The following is a 20,652-nucleotide window of genomic DNA, read 5'->3' as shown; positions in this document are numbered from 1 at the left end:
CGGAGCCAGAACGGGACACTCACAGCTCGTGCAGCTTCTGGCAGAAGCTCCAGCCGTCGCGGTGGATCCGGGAGATGGAGTTGTTGCCGAGGTGGAGCTGGTGCAGGGCCGTGAGGCCGTACAGTGAGCCGCTGTTCACCTCCGCCAGGCTGTTGTACTCCAGGTGCCTGCAATGACGGCCACGTGCGCGGGGTGAGCGTGGACCCCCGGGGGCTCACGCACCCACCCAACCCACGGCGAAGGGGTGGCTCCCCGGCATCAGCCAGGATCCGACAGCACTGCTGCAGAGACTGGTAAGGGGGGTGTGTGCACCTACGTGTGTGTGTACGTGTGTGTGCACACCTGTCTGGGGGGCAGGAGAAGACAGGCAAAGCAATGCAGATGGCGGTGAGGACCCAGGCCGACTGAGAGAGCTCAGAGGCCAAGGGGAAGCTCCTAGAAGCAACCTTATCAGCCGAGTACAAGCAAACCAGCACACACATGGGCAGAGGAGCTCCGAGCAGAAGGCAAAGCCCCCTCCAGGAAGAGACAGGAGAGAGATGAGGAGGAAGCGCTCATCATCATCCCCATCTTGCAGATGAGGAGACTGAGGCTGGGAGAAGCTAGGTAACCTGTCTAACGCTCATTCCCAGCTCAGCCAGTAGTGAGGGGCCAGAATTCAAACCCGGGCCTCGCTAACCAAGCCTGGGCTCTGGACCACTGCACCACGAAACACGGTTTGAGCTCTGGGGTCAAACTACTGGGATTTAATTCTCAATTTTGCCACCTGGCTGACTGAAGGAGCCTGAACAACCAAAAAGTGGAGATACCCGAGAAGTATCGACTCCATAGGGCTGTGCTGAGAAGGAAGAGAACGCAGGTCAGCAACTCAGCATCGTGCTGAGAACTGAGCTCCTGCTAAATTAAGCAGGGACGTTTCTACCATCCTGCTTCCCGACGCCGCACAGCCCGGCCACAGACAACTCCGCGCCACAGGACTGGCCTCTTGAACGGCAGCTACTACTTCAAATGCTGCTCCACGCTCAGTAGTACAAGGGCTTCAGGCAACCAGGTTTCACTTTTATCCATCGTCCTTTTTCTGCCTCTGCTCAAAAGGCCAGCCCTTAATTTATAAATAACCTCTAAGGCAACTCTTTCTTCACCCCCCAATTGGTATGAATTTGTTCAACGTAAAACCCAAATGTCACATGCTAAGGACTCCATGTTGTTCTGAGAATTCTGACTCCCGGCCCTCCCAGCTCATGACCACCTGGGTTCCAAAGTCCAAAATGACAGTTTTAAGAATGTAAAGGAAAAGGGTCCTCGACTATGTAAAAACAGAGGCAGAGCCACGCAAAGGTGAACAACAAAGAGAGGGAGAAGCAAAACAGCAGTGCTAAGGATGTCATTTTACAAAGTGTGTGTGCGTGTGTGCACGTGCGTGTGTGCGCGTGTGCGTGCGTGCGCGCGCGCGTGTGCGTGCGTGCGCGCGCGCGCGTGTGTGTGTGTGATGGTGTGCATATCGAGAGATGCTCCTGATAATGAGGACGGATTCCTGATAACGGAACTGGACCTGGAGTTTTTCTTTTCTGTATCAGTTGCAAAGGTAACTGATAAAAGGCATAAACGGAGTGATGTAACTTGTAGAGATTGGAAGGGCATGGGGGTGTCCTGAGCAAGTTAAATCATTGACCATAAAGCAAGAAATCTCACGGCGACACATCAAGATAGTGGTATAAGTGTATTAACTTGGAAGTAACCACCAGCAAAACTACAAATAGAAAACCCCAAAAAGAGAATGATTAGAAGTGACTGCCTCATGGGGGTGGAACTGGGGGAAAGAGAGAATGGCAGCTGGGGTTGGTGGGGGGCAACAACTACTTTTCTTTACAATTTGATTTTGCTCAACTATGGGTATATGTTTCTTTTGATTAAAAATAAATAAATGTAAATGTTGAAAAACTGAAGCTTGGTAACTGCCTCGTCTGCCCTTCTCCAGATGCTTTTCCATCCCTCCACAGGCAGGCAAGCCCCGTGATTGTCCACATCTGGCTGGAGCGAGTGCTCCCTCGATAAAAGTGGAACATCTGCAGCGAGTGGCTTGATTAGTTCACAGAACATAAATAAATCTCTCAGGATGAACTATACATTTTTGGCCCACCTGCACATCAAGAAAGACGGCCAAACCCAAGGTGAGGAGAGAGGGAACTTCCTGTGGCGTGTGGGAGACAGGAGAGGATGTGGGAAGGGAGCCCACTGTCCGCCAAGGCGGCAGGGTGGGGGTCTAATAGGGAAGAACAAATCTGACTCCATGTTAGATGTTTCTTTTACTTTAACCTTCGCCTTCTATTGCTTTTGCTTCCAGTTAAGAATCTTGCCTGTAGCGTGAAATATACAGGGTAGACCATTCTCAAGCCTCTGACCTTCAAAGGTGTTAACACTTTTCTATTCACACAGAGGTAAAAAGGTGCAGAACAGCGACTAACATTTGTCTTGTTGGAGGTTTATAGGAACATCGGAACAAAGGATTCCTACACCAAGAAGTCTGCACCAACCAGCCACGCCCCTGCCTCACCTGGCCTTTAAAAATGCTTTGCTGAAACCCTCTGGGGAGTTCGGGGTTTTGGGGGCACGAGCCACCCGTCTCCTTGCATGGCCCCGCAATAAACCTTTCTCTGCTCCAAACTCCGACGTTTTGGTATTGTTTGGCCTCACTGTGCGTGGGGCACATGAACTTGTGTTGGGTTAACAAGGGGAGGGGAAACGGGGAGGCGAAGCAGCCCCAGCAAAACAGCCCCCTCTTCCATCCTCACGGACCAACTCACTTCACTGAATCCAATGAAACTCCCCCCAAGAGATTTTCTTAACCTGCAAGAAAAACACCCTGAGGTTTGGCGAAGTCCCCAAAGACCCTGAGTGGCGCCCAGCTGAAGTCCCAAAGGGCAGGGGCTGGGTCCGGCCGAGGTCCTAAATGATCCCTCAGCGCCTGCAAGAATCCCGGCACCTGGCCCGCACTCACAGCGCCTGCATCCTGGCCAGCCCCCAGAAGGCGCCGTCCGTCAGCTTGCTGATGTTGTTTCGCTGGAGTCTCAGCACCTCCAAACTGTCGAGCCCTTGGAACGTCAGGCCCTCGATGAGCCGAATCCGATTCCGATTGAGGTCCCTAAAGAGACGAAGCCAGCGGTTCAGAGCGTCCCCTACCCACGCCCCGCCTACAACCATCACCACGCGGTCCCCAGAGACAATCCTGGGAAGCCGAGACGTACCACAGACGTGCACGCCCACGTGCATGCAGACGCTGACGGGCCACTGCTAACTGGGGAAAGGGGGGCCCAGAGCTCCCAGAAGCCGGTCCCACCACACCCCCGAATGAGCGAGTGCTCCCATTTCCTCCCCAAGCACCCATGACTCTGCGGTGAGGAGGGGGTATGACTCAGGAGGTGAACGTCTTAGGTGAGCTGTCTCTTAACCCAGCAGCAGAAACCCACACCAGATGCCTCAACCCAGGAAAAATCTAACCACTGGGTATCAAACGGCGACGACATTTCCCACCGAGGCACTATTCAGGCCTCTACTGATGGAGAGAAGTGACTGCACTCAGGAGCGGGCATCTGGCACGCTGCGAAGCGTACACACGGGCTTCCAACCCCCGTGTGATGAAGCCTCGGTGAACCAAAAGATTTCAGGAATCTGGGTCAACTGGCTCCATCGGTAATACTCAAGGAAGGGAGAACACAGCCTGACCAGAAAGCCCTTGGATTTCCCCAAATACTTCTGCAGTGTCTCATGACCCACATACGGTCCTGAGCATCCAGAGAGCTTCTCCAGCACCGGAGAGGGCGCGGCCGGGCCCCACCGCCCAGGGGTGTCGGAGCGGGGGGAGCACAGCAGTGAGCAGGGTGGGGCACACCCCGTCTTGCCGCCACACCTGGCCGTGAAAAGCTGTGTTGTTCTGCTTAAACCAAACATCCATTATCAGCTTGTTTTCCTGAGGTGACACTCTTCTGATACAAAAAAAGGACACCGGCAAACAAAAGAAACCGGGGGGCAAACAAAAGAAACCGGGGAACAAACAGTCCATCAGGTTCTGGTAAAGAGAGAGAGGTTCTCTTGACTCCAAAACCTGGGCCATTCTAGGAGGGCACTCAGCCGTGCTGGTCAAAAAAGTAAACAATTACACCCTTTCATTTAAAAAAAAAAAAAATCAATTAACTACCTTATGAGATTAAGGAGATGAAGATGGTGACCCATCTCCTGCTTCCTACCTCTGGCTACACTGACTTCCTCTCAAACTGCCCAAGCAGTGCCGGACTCTGTAATGTCCACAGCACAGATTATCTGGGTGCCTTAAAAAAACACAAAAACCTCGGAGATAAATAACGTAACATGCCCACAGTCTAAGCATTAGCCAGGATCAGCCAGGCAGCAGGATTCCTCACTGCATTTTGGAAAGTGCCGACGAGGACAGACATGTATGTACGTCCTCGGTGGATCTTCTCTCGGCAACCTGGGGCGGCCCGCAGGCACCAGACCCAGCTTCTAATTTGCGTTCATTAGGCTCCGCATCCCCGGTAGTTGATGCAGAGCCTGACCGGGGGGCAGCGGGGAAGGGGGTGCATTTGGATCGAGGTGCTGGGGGACATTTGGCCTCCATGCAGCGTGGCTAAGCTTAATTAAAGTGCAGGGCTCTGCACTCACAGTTGTGTCAGCCGGGGTAACTTGAATGCCTTCACAGGAAGCTGGGTGATCCTGTTCTTGCTCAGCCGAAGCGTTAGCAGCGACCGTGACAGACCATCAAATGCTCCCGACTCCAGGCTGCTGAGCCGGTTGCTCGCCAGGTTGCTGGAATGATTCATAAGAGAAAATGCAGTGGTCAGTAGGAGGCCTTCCTCATTCTGTTACAGACACCAGGCCTGCCTGAGTTAGGAAAACGAGCTAAAACACACCCAGAAGGATGGGTTTCCAACGAGACACCTGTCATCCCGAGGCTGCAAGGCCTACCTCTACCCCCAGCCTCAGGTGTCAGGATCATCCTTGTCAGGCTCGACAGGAGCCTTGTTTGAGCCCAGAGCTCGCTCTGCTTGTGGCCAGAGGGGTTTACCCCAGGAGGGTGGGAGGGAAGTCAGTTACCTCCACCCCAGCCATCCTCGCACCCCAGCCGGGCCGCTGCAGGAGCCCCTCCTCGCACCCACTACCCAAGGGTTAGGGTTCAAGGTCGGTGAGAAGAGCCTCAGGCAGCAGAAAGTCCACTGCGAAGCAAGGTCAGAGTGGATGTCATAATTTGGAGAAACCAGCCCTTAATTTTGAAGTGGGTCTCATTGTATGACGTGTAAATGCGCATAAACCATTTTAATAATTTTAAATGTGTCAAAGAAACATTCTAGTTAGAGAGATCTGCATGAGTGGTTACCAATGGGGAGAGGGGAGGGGAGAGGGGCAAGACAGAGGTAGGGGATTAAGAGGTACAAACTACTAGGAACAAAATAAATAAGCTGCAAGGATATACTGTACATCACAGAATATACCCAATAGTTTATAACAACTATAAATGGACTATAATCTATAAAAATTCTGAATCACTAGGCTGTACACCTGAAACTTATATAATACTATAAAATCAACTGTATCTCAATGAAAAAAAAATTTTTTTAAGGGGTCCGCATGGAATCCCTTTAAAAAAACAAGCAATAGTTGCATGAGACGTCCACCTACAGGATTACATGTGTAAGGGGCACCTTCCCTCAAAACGCAATGCACGGGGCAGCTAAGGTCTGTGCATTCTGTTGTATGTAAATTACATCAAGTAAGGGGAAAAAAGGAGAGAAAAGGGGGAAGCAGTTTGGTCTTTCCTATGAGAAGTTATCCCCAACACTTTTCCTCCTACCTTCCCTAGACCAATGGTGCTTTTCGTGGCTTAAGCAAAAAAGAAAAAGACCAGCGAGAATTTTCTACATTAGAGAACAGAATGGAAGAAGGCATGCTTCGCCTCCATCAGGCAGCGGCCCAGGACAGGGCACGTGAGGATTCTGTGCAAACGGAACTGGACTGTTTGTTCTTAACACTCTAGATTAAAGAAGAAGAGTCTGTGTGATGAAGATATACCGGTCAGCATCTGCCAAAGTACAACATCCCCTGCTTTTAGGCAGAGAGAGAGAGAGAAGGTCACTGCAATTCAGTTTAGCAGTGGTGGTTTCTTTGTCCCAAACAAGTCAGTGCCAGGTGGCAGCGGGACACCTTTCAAAAGCCCTCAGTGAGGGCTGGGCACTGCCACATCGGCTGAAGGATTGGCCGAGGCCTCCTTTTTCCAACTCTGGCACTTCGATGCAGCCTAAGAAGGAAACCGCTCCTCTCCTCGGGGATCGCAAAAAATCTGCGTGCCTGGCCTTGGTCTCTGAACACATGGGTCGCAACGACCCCTAAAGCCAGCCTCACGAACAATCCTCCAAAGTGCTCACGAATAATGCAGGGGATGGGGACTCACCTGTCACCTGAACATGCCTCTTTAGCCTGACTTTTCAGTTTCTTCCCCAAAGCAACATTTTCCTACCAATAAGCGGTGGGTTAAATAGGCTTTGACTGTTTTTCTTCTGTCTGCCAATTGGCGGGCTGTGAGATGGGGCAGTAGGATGGGCAGAAGAGAAAACAGACCAACGAAGAGACGGAGAAGGTCAAGAGAACTCAGAGGATGCACGGGCACTGGCTGGTCGAATCTCTACAGAGAGGTTTCGCTCTGATGTCACTCATCTAAGTACCCCCGAACCTCTGTTCTAAGCTTTCGTGGGAGGCAGCCCAGTGAAGGAGAAAGGAAACAGGCTTTGTGGTCAACACAGCCACGTATTTCAGGCCTAGAGTCTGCTCTTAAATGGTCAGTCTGTGAGGCTACTGAACATCTCCCCGCCTCAGGCTTCCTCAGCCACCTCTACAGTCAGAATAACGCCGCTGGACTTGGAGACGCTCTATGAATGGGCTAACAGAGGACGACGGACCTGGGTCTCCTGCCCCCTGCCCTGCTGCGGGAAGACAAGGGAGGTGTGTGCCCATCCCACTGACTCAGCCGGGCCGCGTTGGAGGAGAGGAGGGAACGTCCGCCTGCGTCCAGACCTGAGGGCTGCCAGCAGACCCAAGGCACTTACAGCTCCTTTATGGGCAGTCCGTGCGGGAAGCAGGTGCTCCGGATCTCTGTGATGTTGTTGGAGCTCAGATCCAGCACCTCCAAGGAAACGTAAGCCTTCAGCTGGCTCCCCTCCACGCTGCGAATCCTATTGTGTTGCCTAAGAGACACAAAGGAAGGTGAGTCCAGCATGTCATTTTGCAAAGAAACTATTTTCCTTAACCCTTCTTCCAGACATTTTTTTCCTTAGCTGCTTTGCAATTTCAGAAAATTAAAAACGCTATGACACTCCTTTTTTTTTAAAATTATTTGGCTGCGTCGGGTCTTAGTTGCGGCACACTTAAATGACATCTCCCATCCTTCTTTCCATCAAGTTCTTACCTGCAGGCCGGGAGCTAGACAATATCAAATTCTTTGTCTGTGACAAGTTTGTCTGCCCAAGTTCTAAGCCAGGCTACTCTCCCCAAGGACAGGAACACAGGGGTGATATTTCGGACGTGTGGAGAGCAGTCTGGCATGATCAGCGCTCAGATCTTGCTGGTACACCTTCCCACAAAGGATGTGCCCAGTGCAACCAGCCAGCTTCTGATGCGGCTCGCATCTAGAATCTTCAGAACCTAGTCCAAGCCCATCACTTACAAGAATGCAGGCACCAGAGCCCAGAGTTCAGTTTCATCCAACTGAACGCATCATCACATACCTCACATTTTACCGACACCTGCCATGTACCAGGCGTGGCGACAGGCACAAGGGATGAAAAAAAGATTGCAAAATCCTGACAACCTAATAAGGGACACGGGAACTCAGTGCTGGGTCTAACTGGAATCGAATCCCCTGCACCTCCAACTCCACACTCTTTTTTGTAATTTATTTATTTATGGCTGTGTTGGGTCTTCGTTTCTGTGCGAGGGCCTTCTCTAGTTGTGGCGAGCGGGGGCCACTCTTCATCGCGGTGCGCGGGCCTCGCACTGTCGCGGCCTCTCTTGTTGCGGAGCACAGGCTCCAGACGCGCAGGCTCAGTAGTTGTGGCTCACGGGCCTAGTCGCTCCGCGGCGTGTGGGATCTTCCCAGACCAGGGCTCGAACCCGTGTCCCCTGCATTGGCAGGCAGATTCTCAACCACTGCGCCACCAGGGAAGCCCCAACTCCACACCCTTGATAGCTCTGCTCCTCAGTTTCCTCATCTGGAAGATGGGGCCACACCCTTTACTTCAAGGATGATCCCACCTGAACCACACTGCTGCGTCTGGCAGATGTTCACGTTAAGTGTTCAATGTTTGTCTCCCTCCAAGACTTATTCGTCCTTTAACCCTCTTGCTAAAAAAATCCCGCAGTCTTAACCCGCCAACCAGTATTTATTAATCAGGAGAAATTCGACAGATGCCAAGGCTGGAGGGAGCAGGTGGCCCCCATGTGGGTTTCGCCCTGCCTGGCAGATTCAAACCACCGCGGCCCCGATCCCAATACTCAGATATTTCAGAATCTGTGGAGTGGTAGCGCTGGGCCTCTGGGCTCCAGCCTCTCACTCCGGCCAGTTTCTGAGTAAACAGTATCGGGGTCTCCAGCCAATCAAAGCATTCTTGAACACGATACAAGTGAGCCAGGCGTCGCTAACCAAGTGGCATCTCTCTTAAACAAACACTTGACCAAATCGTTTCCAACAGGCATAAACAAGGCCCTCTTTCCCAGAAGCTCTGGGGCTTCTCGCCGACGCCTTTGTTTTCTTCCCCTCTCTCCCAGGCCCTGAACCCAAAAATCCATTTACAAGGGTACAGCTCCTTTACACACAGCAAAGTCACGCCAGAATGAGAGGCCCCTTTTCCCTCCATGTGGCCCGAACTACTTCCTTTGAGTTCTTTATTAAGTTCTTAATAAAGATAGTCTCTTCAGTTTTCTGACTCCAAAAGAAAAAGAAAAAAAGAATAGCAAAGAAGACCTTTATTATGTAAAGTATGGGAAAAAAAGAACAAGAAATAAAGGGAATAGAGCTGAGCCTCGTCCAGGAACTCTGAATGCAGTGCCAGGGAGCCGGGAAAAGAAGGTCTGAGGAAAGAAGGGAAGGGGCGCCGCTGGCCCCAAGTCACACAAAGAGGGACCATACACAGTTCAAGGGACCACGGGACAGCTGCAAGCCCCCGCCCACTTCTCCCACTGCCCCTCCACCCCGTCCTCTCCTCTGGCTCTTTCATCTTACACCTTCCTTCTTCTTTCTCGTCTGTGTATTTATTCACTGAATCAAACACGTTCTGGGCCCCTGCTCTGTGCCAGGCCCAGGCTGGAGGAAGGATGCTGTGATGAAGACGGGTCTCTTTCATACACTGGAAAGAGGTCCCTGTTGAGCAGAAGAGGCAGCCATGGAGATGAGAAACAACGGAGCGTGGGAGCGAGGATGGATGAGACCTGCCGGGAGGGAGAGCGGAGCTGGGGAGGATTCTGCCGGAAGAGGCTGCCGGGGCCAGCTCCGGAGGGTGGGATGTGCATGCTGGCAGGAGACGGGCAGGGCAGAGGCAGGGGGACCACAGCAGGCAAGCCCTCGCAGATGCCCTGAGGAGTAGGGCATCTATGTCCCAGGGGACCAGGTGAGAGGTGGCGGCAACAGAGAGACAGACACAAGAGAAGAAGAAGAGAGGGGTCCACAGGACCTGGAGATGACAGATGGGGGTGCAGAGAATGGTGATCCTCAACTTTCTAGTTCAGAAATGCTAAGGTAACCAGGCGACTGGCTAGACCTTCCATCCTTGCCCTTACGGCCTGTTCTCAAGCCAGCAGCCACAGAGATCCTGTCAGGACATCTCACAGAATGGGAGAAAACATCTGCAAATCACCTATCTGATGAGGAGTGAACATCTAGAATACACAGGAACTACAACTCAACAACAACAACACGAAAAACCCAAACGACTCAATCAAAAAACGTGCAAAGGACTTGAATAGACATTTCTCCAAAGAAGATAAATGGCGAAAGAGCACATGAGAAGACGCTCAACATCACTAAGCATTAGGGAAATGCAATGAGATAGCACCTCACGCCCACAGCATGGCTACTATTAAAAAAACAAACAAACTCTGGAATGGTATGTGGGGGAGAGGATGTGGAGAAACTGGAATCCTGGCGCAGCTGCTGAGGAAAATGGTGTGGTAGTTCTTCGAAAAATTAGGCACAGAATTACCAGCGTGTGACCCAGCAATTCTGCTTCTGGGTGTTCATCCAAAAGAAATGTAAGCAGATCTCAAAGAGTTATTTGTACATCCATGTTCATAGCAGCATTAATCACAGTAGCCAAAAGGTGAAGCAACCCAATGGATGGATGGATGGATGGATGGATGGATGGATGGATGGATGGACAGATGGATGGATGGATAGATGGATGGACAAACATGACAGAGGTACACATACAAAGGACTATCATTCAGCCTTAGAAAGGAAGTTCTGACACACACTATGACATGGATGAATCTTGAGGACACTGCGTTAAGTGAAAATACCCTATGACTCCACTTCCATGAGTACCTAGAGTAGTCAGATTCATTGAGACAAAACGTAGAGCGACGGTTGCCAGGGGCTGTGGGGAGGGGGAGTGGGGAGTTGTTTAATAAGTTTGGAGTTTTCATTTTCCAAGATGGAGAAAGCTCTGGAAATTGATTACACAACACGAGTGTACTTAACACTACTGAACTGTATACTTAAAAAATGATTAAGATGGTAAATTTCATGTAATGTGTATTTTACTACGATTTAAAAACAAAACAAAGCAAAAATCAGCCAGTTCACAGGACTTGTTTGCCTAAAACTCAAATGACGGCTTTCCTGTCTCACTCAGGACAAAGTCCTTACGATGGTCTCTGAGGCCCATGTGATCTGCCACGCACTCGCCTTGCTGCTTCACTTCCTGCTCTTCCGCCTTGTACTCTGCCCCACACGCTGGCCCTCAGGCACGGCAGGCAGACTCCTGACTCATGACCTTTGCACTTGCCTTTCCCATTGCTTGGAATGAACGCTCTTCCCCCAGAGATCCACAGGTCCCATGCCCTTACTTCCTTCCCATCTGTTTTCACATGTCACCTTCTCCATGAGGGGTCCCTGGCCACAGTCTCGAAGACTACAAGCCTCCCTCCCCCTACCATTTCTCCCTCCTCCCTCCCCCACACCCACTCTCACACTTTCCACTCTCTTGCCTGCTTTATTTCTCTCAGTATCTCTAATTATCATCTAATACATCCAGTATCCTGCTTATTTCTACCTTAACATCTTCTCTCCCACCAGGTTGTGGCTCCATGAAAGCAGGATGTTTGTTTGTTTTGACCACTACTGTGTCTCCAACCACTGGAATAGGGTGAGGCACATAGGAGGTCCTCAATAAATAACTGTTAAAGGAATCACAAAGAATGAATACAGGTTGAATTCAGGAAGGCTGAGCCTAGACACAGATTTGGGGCTCATCAACATTTAGGTAGAAGAAAACCCATGCAAGCAGATGAGTTTAATCAGGAAACATGAAGGAAAGAGTCTGCCAACTGCCCTGTGGCAGCACTGCTCGGAGACAAATGATCTAGCCCACAGTGGCTTCAGAGCTTCTTGGGGCTCAAAGAATGCACATCATCTTCTCCCTCCAGGTCTGGTCTCTCTGCTCTAGACTCTGGGTGCCCAGCACCCTGATCAAACTCTTCCTGAATTCCTCCCATTCAGGAAAGCTGACCACACAGCTCTATCTCCCTTCTCTCACTAGAGCAAGAATCACACCTTGTTAGATGTCTCTGGGGACCCTGGCGATTCCACCCAAGGCCATGAGTTCTTCATGGGCTGGAACATGGCATAGCATTGAAGAACATGCCAAGAGCATGGCCCTGCCTGAGTTCAAATCCCCATTATACCACTTACAGGTGTGAACCGCTATAAAGGTGGTGTGAAGTTCCCAGGCCCCGTGGGCTGATGTGACCTGACGTGAAGCAGGTACTCAATAAAATGGGTTCTTGTTTTTATTAGCTCTGATATCAGATACACATCTGTATCCTGAGAGCGAAGCTCAGGATCTAGTTTGCAGCAGGTGCTCTCGGAAAAGAAGGAATGAATGGTTCCTAGTCCTCCCCACACTTCAGCGCAAACAGGCAGGCCTGACTCCTTCTCGGGAACAAAGGGCTGACTCAGAGCTCTCACTCTTAGCTTCATGCATGAAACAAGCCTGCTCCAGCTGGAGGGTGTCAAAACCCCCACCACTGAGAGACTGGGCTATTTGGGGAGCTGTGCTTCAAATTAAATCCCAGATTGAAGCTTCTGCAGGTTTCAGGGGGCCTAGAGATCTGATGGGTCCCCAGCCAGCCAGATTACATCCTCCTTCTCACTCCTGTAGCAAGTGGGACTCGGGCCCACGCCCCTGACCCCAGCCCACCAAACCCTACCCCACCAGGGACATCCCCTCCGGACACCTGTCCATCAAGGTTCAAAGACCCAGTATTCAGGGAAGCCTCCCTCCTCCTCCTTGAGAGGTGTCCCACTTTCATAAAACTCTCCATGTTTTAATGCCACGTGCAACACGAGCGGTTATGTCACTCCTTTAATGTAACTAACTGTCCAGTTTTCAAGGCCCCCGTTCATCTTTATAACCTCTGAATCCTTGTCCAAGTTCTTTTTAACAATAGCCGACCAACTACTGAACACACCTCTAGGTAGCAGGCCCAGGGTGGAGGCTCCGTGAAAAGACACAGCAATCTCATGAGGAAGGTACTATTATGATCTTTACAGCTGAAGACACCGGGGCTCAGAGCTCTGCTGGACTTCACCTGCGGTCACACAACCGGGACACGAGAGGAGCCAGCGTGCAAGCCCAGGGGAGCAGGACTCGCCAGCCCATCCGAGAGGCTCTCCAGGCGGAATTTTAAGTGCACTACCCCAGATTCAATCCGTAAGCCTTCAGCAGAGCTTGGCTACATGTGAATGCTGGCTGGCTATTCCCGGGTCAGCTCACACTGGTCTGTGTCATTGGCCTCAGCCAAGCCGGCTTTTGTACCAGCCTCCCAGAGTCCTGCGTGAGCGGGAAGTCTGCAGAGAGCTGTGGAGGGCCAAGCTGAGCAAACAAGGCGGTTGAAGCTCTGGTTCACAGCGATGGATGCTCTGGACGGAAAGAAGAGAACAGTGCAGGACAAGCTGCAAAGGCACGCCCTTAGGGCTACAAAAGGAGAGTGAGGAGAGGGCAGGGGAGAGGACAGTGTTAGAGGAGCACTTCTAACTGGTCTCATCCAGGGAGCAGTCCAGCCCTTTCTCTGCCACCGAACAGAATCAGAACAACTCTGTGGTGACAGGGACTGGGGGGCGGGGTGGTGGCCAAATCATACAGCCTGTGCCTCCACCCCGGGTTGGTGCACCCCTCAGGCTGTCCTCTGGGGTGGGGAAACCGTAATACGGCAGAAGTCTATTAAACCAACACCTGTTAAAGGCTTCACAAATAAAATCCGGCTTCAAAGGCAGAGAGCGGGAAAGATAAGCTCTCTCCACTGGGCTACATTTTCAGAGTCGATGTTAAATTAGACAGTAAAACACACGGAGGCGTTTGAAACCAACATTGAAAGCTTTTCATCATAAGTGACTGTTCCACTACAGTTTACAAGGTAGTGCCGTTAGTGGTGGAAAAGATCTCGTGTCACAGAGAACAGGAAGAAAGGGCGAGGGGATCAAAGGAAGCAGCGTCAAGGTGGGTCAAGTGGATTACAGCTGGTTGCTGAAATTATGCACCTACTGTCTACACCAGGGGTCAGCAATGGATTCTATAATGGGCCAGATTTTAAATATTTTAGGCTCTGTGGGTCATTTGGCCTCTGTCATGACAACTCAACCCTGGAGGTGGGGTGTACAAGTAGCCGCAGACAATATGTGAGCCGAGTGTGGCTATACTCCAATAAAGCTTTCTTTACCAAAGCAAGCTGAGAGCCAGATCTGGCCCCTGATCTACACCACAGAGCAACCAGTTTGGGTTTCTGGGAGGCAGGGACCCAGATTCTAATTCTAGTTCTGATGCAGCTTTCCAACTGTGTGCAAATCACTCTTTTTGAATCTGGCTTAACCACCTGCAAAATGGGGCTAAACACCTCTCTGCAGCAGAGAGGACCCTCCCATGCTCCCTCCAAGGCCCAGGTCAGACATCACGAATCGCCATCCTTCCCAACGATGCCTTTCCTACCCCTTCAGGAAGTGAAACGGAACCTAAGTTTACATCATTCTTATGCTCCTCAGAAGATGATCCAGGTTCCTGACCGGGGCCAGTGGAGGCAGGCTGGCAAACAGGGTGATCTTACAGAGAACCGACATTCACACCGTGCATTCTCACTCTTTTTAGTTCTTCCAACGAGACAGAAAGAAACACGCTGAAGCTGGCCAACACACCAGTCCTAATATCTAAGCAGGCGTGCCCTCAGCTCTCCCAGACAAGTAGGGTGACTCACAGCAGTACACGTGGTCAACTCCTGCAGTGTTGACTCTTACTAGATACAGCAAGTTCTCCATCATGTTACCTCAACATCAAACTTTTAATAATCAGCAAAACTCAAATTACAGCTCTTGCCTCATCTGAACCTCTGGCTGAGAAATAGTTTCACACAATCTAGCCCAGAAATGGGGGTAGGGCTTCCCTAGTGGTGCAGTGGTTGAGAATCTGCCTGCCAATGCAGGGGACACGGGTTCGGGCCCTGGTCTGAGAAGATCCCACATGCCGCGGAGCAACTGGGCCCGTGAGCCACAATTACTGAGCCTGCGCGTCTGGAGCCTGTGCTCCGCAACGAGAGAGGCCGCGATAGTGAGAGGCCCGCGCACCGCGATGAGGAGTGGCCCCCGCTTGCCACAATTAGAGAAAGCCCTCACACAGAAACGAAGACTCAACACAGCCATAAATAAAAATAAATTAATTAATTAATTAAATTAAAAAAAAAAAAAGAACTCCTGCTATCAAAAAGGAGTTGAGTCGAAACAGATTCACAAAAAAAAAAAAAGAAATGGGGGTAAAAATGTAATACACCTGCCACCACTCCCGTCCCTCCCCTCCCCCCATTCCCCACAGCGACCCTGGCAGACGTGGTTAATCAAACTCCACACCCTGCAGCCTCTGGGCACCCAGAGCCCTTTGCACCTGGCCCATCACTGTGCTGCCCTGGAATTCTTCCTACGGCTCTGCACCACTGCACCTAACCCCACTGCCCCATGCAGCAGGTGCTCCAAGGTCTCATCCAAATGATCAGGATGAAGGTGTGTACACGGTATTAATGATTTAATAATCCGAGTAGCCCTGACATTTACCTAAGAGGGTTCAACTGTATTATTGCAAGCGCTAAAAAACATTAATCATTTCAAGGACACACAAGAAGACAATGATTTCTCTTTTGTTGCAAAACACAGCACTATCCAACAGACCATGTGGTCGGGGCAGGGGGACAGTTGTTCTGTTTGTTTGCAAATGTTTTTACTGAAATATCACAGGCATCGCGAGAAGGGCACAAATGATAAATGTAGAGCTCAATGCGTTTTTACAAAATGTCTGCACCCGTGTAACCACATGACAGATACAGAACATTTTCAACATCCCAGCAGGCTCCCTCCTGCCACTTTCCTTGTCATTTATCCTTCCCCAAGGGAACCTTTATTTCTACCACCTATGATTAATTTTGCCTGTTGCTGTGCTTTATCTACCTGGAATCGTTCCATATAGACCCTTCTGTATCTGGCTACTTTCACTCCACATATGAGACTCTTCCATGTTGTTGCATTAGCAGGACTTAAGTCTTTTTCATCACTGCGCAGTATTTCTCTTGAGGGAACATAGGGCAATTTATTTTTCATTCTACTGCGGATGGACACTGAGTTATTTCCAGTTTGGGTTATTGCAAAAACCACAGCCACGCACAGGGACATGCCTTTTGCACGTATCTTTTGGTGCATATTTCCCTGCATTTCGGGCAGGCATCGATGTCTAGGGTGGCGCTGGTACACAGTCACGGAGCCCACATATGTGCAGCCTCGGCAGACACCGGTACATTCCTTCTAGCCAAATCCTTCAGGGTTGAAAATGCATCTGAAAAGTCATCTGATCCAAATGCCATATTTCATGCTGCCTCATTCAACCACATTCTCTGATGCCACCGCCCCCGTGCGTCCCTCCTTCCTGTACCATTCCCCCACAAACAGCATTAGGAATACAGCCTGGAACCACAGAGCATGAAAAAGCTCAATCTAATCTTGTCCAGGTGTCAAACAGAGTAATTGTATTATCAGTGGGGGGCCTGAGAAGCACCAAACAAGGGAAAAGAGAGAATTAATAATTCTAAGTCCCAAATTGGCAAGAAAACTGTGAATGTGCCCGTTACTGGGACCAATGCCCATAAGCATCTTGAAAATAAAGATAAGGCGATTTTAAAAACAACACATGAATCCAGAAGAGCTTTCCTAGGCCAACTTGAAGAAAAGGTTCTCTTCTCAGAATGACACTTGAAAGCATCACCCTCTCACTAGGGCTGCTTTGCATTCATCTTCTTAAAAATGAAAACCAAAACCATCTGTTCTATTGCATAAATCGATAATTTGCCCTAAGAAACCAGTGCCTCGTAAGGACGGCCCAGCCTGGGTTATTTGCTGGACAGGAAATGAGACTCCGAATAAGCAGGTCTCCTTCTGTCTCTTGCTCACTCCCTTTCCCCACACCCGCTGCTGGTGAATCACCAGTTCCCTGGGGAATTTTGGCCCGATTCTCAGCCTGGCTGCAGATGACGTTCCGGATCTGTTTATTCAGGTGGAGATCGGACAAAAAAACAAGAGTGGCCCAGTGGCGGGATAAACAGCCTCCGCCAGGCGGGGTCAGACCCTCCGAAAGCAGGACTGGGCTGTGTCAACCGACCTCCCGACCCGTTCACTTCCTTCGGGGTCACTTTCCCCTTGGGGTCTTCAACGGACCGTTTCGATGAACTCCATATGATGAGGACCCGAGGTCCCCAAGGCGCCTTGATGCACCACATCCCGTTTGGTTCTCCCACCCACTGGCTTATACACATTGAGCTGGAAGCCCGAGATCTGGACTGAAGAAACTTAGGCACAGTCAAGAGTCAGCCACTATGGTTCTGTGAAGTCGAGAGCGACCCGAGCCATGAAGGACTGCAGATCATCAGGATCCAATCCAAACTACAAGCACAAGACAAAAACGAGACCTCCTGAGGAAATGCACGTTGCTGAACAAAAGAAGCTCATCAGAAAAGGCGACCTACTGTATGATTCCAAATACGTGACCTTCTGGAAAAGGCAGAACTGTGGGGACAGCAGAAAGATCAGTGGTTAGCAGGGGTCTGGGAGGAGAAAGGAATGAATAGGTGATGCACACGGGATTTTTTTTAGGGCAATGAAACTATTCAGTGTGATACTGTAATGGTGAATAAGCAACACTAAACATTTGCAGAAGCTCAAAGAATGTACAACACAGTGAACCCTGGAAAACTATAGGTTTGGTTAATAATAATGTCTCAATACTGACCTATCAATTGTAACAAAGCACCAGACTAATGCAAGATGTTAACAGTAGTGGAAACCAGAGGGGCATGTCGCAGGGTATAAGGGAAGTCTCTGTACTTTCCGCTCCATTTTCTTGTAAATCTAAAACTGCTCTAAAAGTCTATTCATTGTAAACAGAACACAACAAAACCTCCTAAGGTATTAAGTAGTCCCAAGATCATTACATCATTAGAATGTAAGTTTAGTTGGTCTTCTTTCCTGCTATATCCTTAGCACCATGAGTATAGAACCATGAGTATAACATAAAAGACATTCAATAAGTATCTGTTTAAGACTCACAGATTTAGAGAAGGAACTTAAGGTTTCCGGGGGAAGGGACAGATTGGCAGTCTGGGACTGACATGTACACACCACTATATTTAAAATAGATAACCAACAAGGACCTACTGTATAGCACAAGGAACTCTGCTCAATATTATGTAATAACTTAAATGGGAAAAGAATTTGAAAAAGAATAGATACACGTGTATGCATAACTGAATCACTTTGCTGTGACCTGAAACTAACACAACACTGTGAATCAACTATGCTCCAATATAAAGTCAAAATTTTAAAAAAATCTGTTGAATAAACAAATGAATTACAAGTTCAGTTCAGTCTCCTGTATTTGCCACCACATTCCTCAACAAAGGAATGTTATTCAGAAAAAAAAAAAAAAGGCAAAATCAACCATTCAATTAAAAAAAGTTTTTAAAGAGAAAAATGAGAGGTGTAATGTAGAATTAACTTTTTTAGGCAGGGAAGCTGACAGATATCCTTAGAAGAAAATGTCAAATACAATGGACTTTCAGGCTGATCGTGCATCTCCCAAGTTCAATCTGACCCCGAACACGGACATTCGTAGATCAGCCGGGGTTGGTGGAGGCGGTGGCCCTACTCGCCACGCAATGGCCACCGGTGCCCCCCGTCACCACACCCCCGGCAGCAGTGAGGGCAGGTCGGCCCTAACCCAGATCTCCACAGCCACACACTTGCTTCCCCACTCCTGCCTCAGCCACAGTGGAAAAGGAGGAGGAGAAATTCATCCAGGGGCGTTCCAACCCGACACGCTGACCCGAGGAAGCCCTTTTGAGCCACGTCTGGACTGCGCTCCCCAGGGAGAAGGGCTGTGCCATTTCACACTGGCAGGGACTTCTAAGGGCTGGCTGGGCACTCAGCTCCGTGACCACGGGGAGGTAACCTGCCCTGCATGTGGGCAGGGCACAGCGGCACCAAGTTGGGCCAGGAGATGTTAAAGTCAGGAACAGTGAGCCACTCCATCTGCACTCCCGTCCACAGAGAGGCATCCCGGACCAGAAAAGCCCGGAGAGTTTCTCTCTCCCGGTCAAAGCTGACACGGCCACTCTCGGCTTTATCTTCCCTTAAATGAGCCAATCCAGCCCTTTTTTTCTTCTCTTCTCCCCTCACCCTGGCAACCTGCTCCCTGAACATCCTACCACGTAGGTGTGATCCTCTGCACCTCGGGGGGATGGGGGGAGCCCAGCTGTCAGGCCGCGTCACGTGGAACCACACACCCTGGTACCAGTAGGGAGCCCATGGCTGAACTTGACTTGCCCGTTTCTCATTACAATTTTCAGGGCGGCTCTGCAGGGAAGGCCAGCAGCAAGCCTATCCAAGAGCTAGAGGCACAGACTCTCCCAGATTCGAGGGGATGAGCCCCCATTCCCGGCAAAGAAAGGTGGGAAAGATGGAGAGACGGCAGCGGTCAGGAACCAGGTGGTCAGAGCACCTGTTAAGGCCAGGCTCAGCCAAGGGGTGTTCACACAGCCCCTCCTGGAGGACGTGAAGAAGTTACGATGGGTACTTCTCCTCTAACTGATGGCTCTCCACCGACGAGGCTTAGGTGGGCAAGCCCCCGGCCGGGTGACATGATCGAGCTGCTGGGCTGCACAGAGCAACTCCCCCCCCCCCAGGGTCCATAAATGCTGGTTGGCAGCTGGCGGGTTGGGGGGAGCAAGGGGGTCACCCAGTGATCTAAGACTGACAGGCTGTGTCATTGGCTCCTCATAGACCTGGCGGTTTTGCTTCTCACAGACCTCACCACCCAGGACTTGAAAAAATGTAACCACCACACAGAAACAACATGGAGGCCCCACTCAACATTTCCAAAGGAAACCTAACCTCATCCCTTCTCAGGGCCGGGCTCGCATTGCAGCCTCGGCCACCAAGCTGCCCAAAGGACTACTCAGGCGCTCAGGAGACTGTCCACACCACCTGCCAAAGCAAAAGGTGGGACGCGGAGCCGACGTGCACTCTCTAAACCACACAGGCAGGAAAGGTAGGGAGAACTTAACTCCTATAACTCGTAGCTCTGGGACAGAACAGGAGGATGCCGGAATTTCCTCCCTCTCTTTTGCCTATTCTTTTAATGTGCTTATCAATTACGTAAATAAATTAAATAGATACTTTACAAAGCTGTTAACTCGACCTTAGACACTGAACTTTGGGACCTGATCCTTAAGCGTACAAACACCTGGCCTGCCTGACAGCCCCGAGGCGGAGGGCCCTGGGGTGGGCCACAGCTGAGAGGCCCACCTAAGGAGCAGCGAGCGGCCTTTCTTCAAAGGGTGCCAGCAGGGAGGAGCCCCAGGGCCACCACTCAGAGTTCCTCCCCACGTTCATCAGGCACCCTTCATCTAGCTAGGGATGACGCCAGTTCCAGAGTCTCCTCTGGAGCCCCCGGAACCCCAGCATGCTCGAGCACACAGCCTGCTCCAGGCCTGCTATGAGTCCTGGGGGCCTCTGCAGCCTCCAGGGAACGGGCCCAATGCTAGAGTCGGCTGCACAGGGCAGCGGACCCTCCCAGGAAGCTGGCCCTTGCCGCTTAGCCACTGAGGGGGCGCACGCTTCTCGGGAGATACAGGAGCCAGACTAGGACTAACAAATCGCGCGTTTCGTAGTTCGTGCTTACTAGGTACCAGGCTCTGGTTCAGCTCGTTTAAGCCCCATGACGACCCGAGGGGCAGATACTGTTACCATCCCCATCTTACAGGCGGGGCTGGTGAGCTGTAGGAAGGTTACCCAGC

The 20,652-nt window shown here is 50.7% G+C and overlaps 1 protein-coding gene across 1 annotated transcript in view; it reads right to left on the bottom strand.

Annotated features, from left to right (window-relative positions):
• Positions 1-20,652, bottom strand: part of LRIG1 (leucine rich repeats and immunoglobulin like domains 1) — a 120,525-nt gene that overhangs the window by 32,837 nt on the left and 67,036 nt on the right. The window contains exons 4-7 of the mRNA XM_068559133.1: positions 7,113-7,250; positions 4,678-4,821; positions 2,999-3,142; positions 24-167 (exon numbers count right to left, since the gene is read on the bottom strand). Coding sequence (XP_068415234.1) covers positions 24-167; positions 2,999-3,142; positions 4,678-4,821; positions 7,113-7,250 — 570 coding nt within the window. The remainder of the gene's footprint in view (positions 1-23; positions 168-2,998; positions 3,143-4,677; positions 4,822-7,112; positions 7,251-20,652) is intronic.

Source organism: Eschrichtius robustus, chromosome 12, assembly GCF_028021215.1.
Source record: "Eschrichtius robustus isolate mEscRob2 chromosome 12, mEscRob2.pri, whole genome shotgun sequence".
NCBI classification, from domain to species: domain Eukaryota; kingdom Metazoa; phylum Chordata; class Mammalia; order Artiodactyla; family Eschrichtiidae; genus Eschrichtius; species Eschrichtius robustus.
This window is presented reverse-complemented; position numbering and strand designations above follow the sequence as displayed.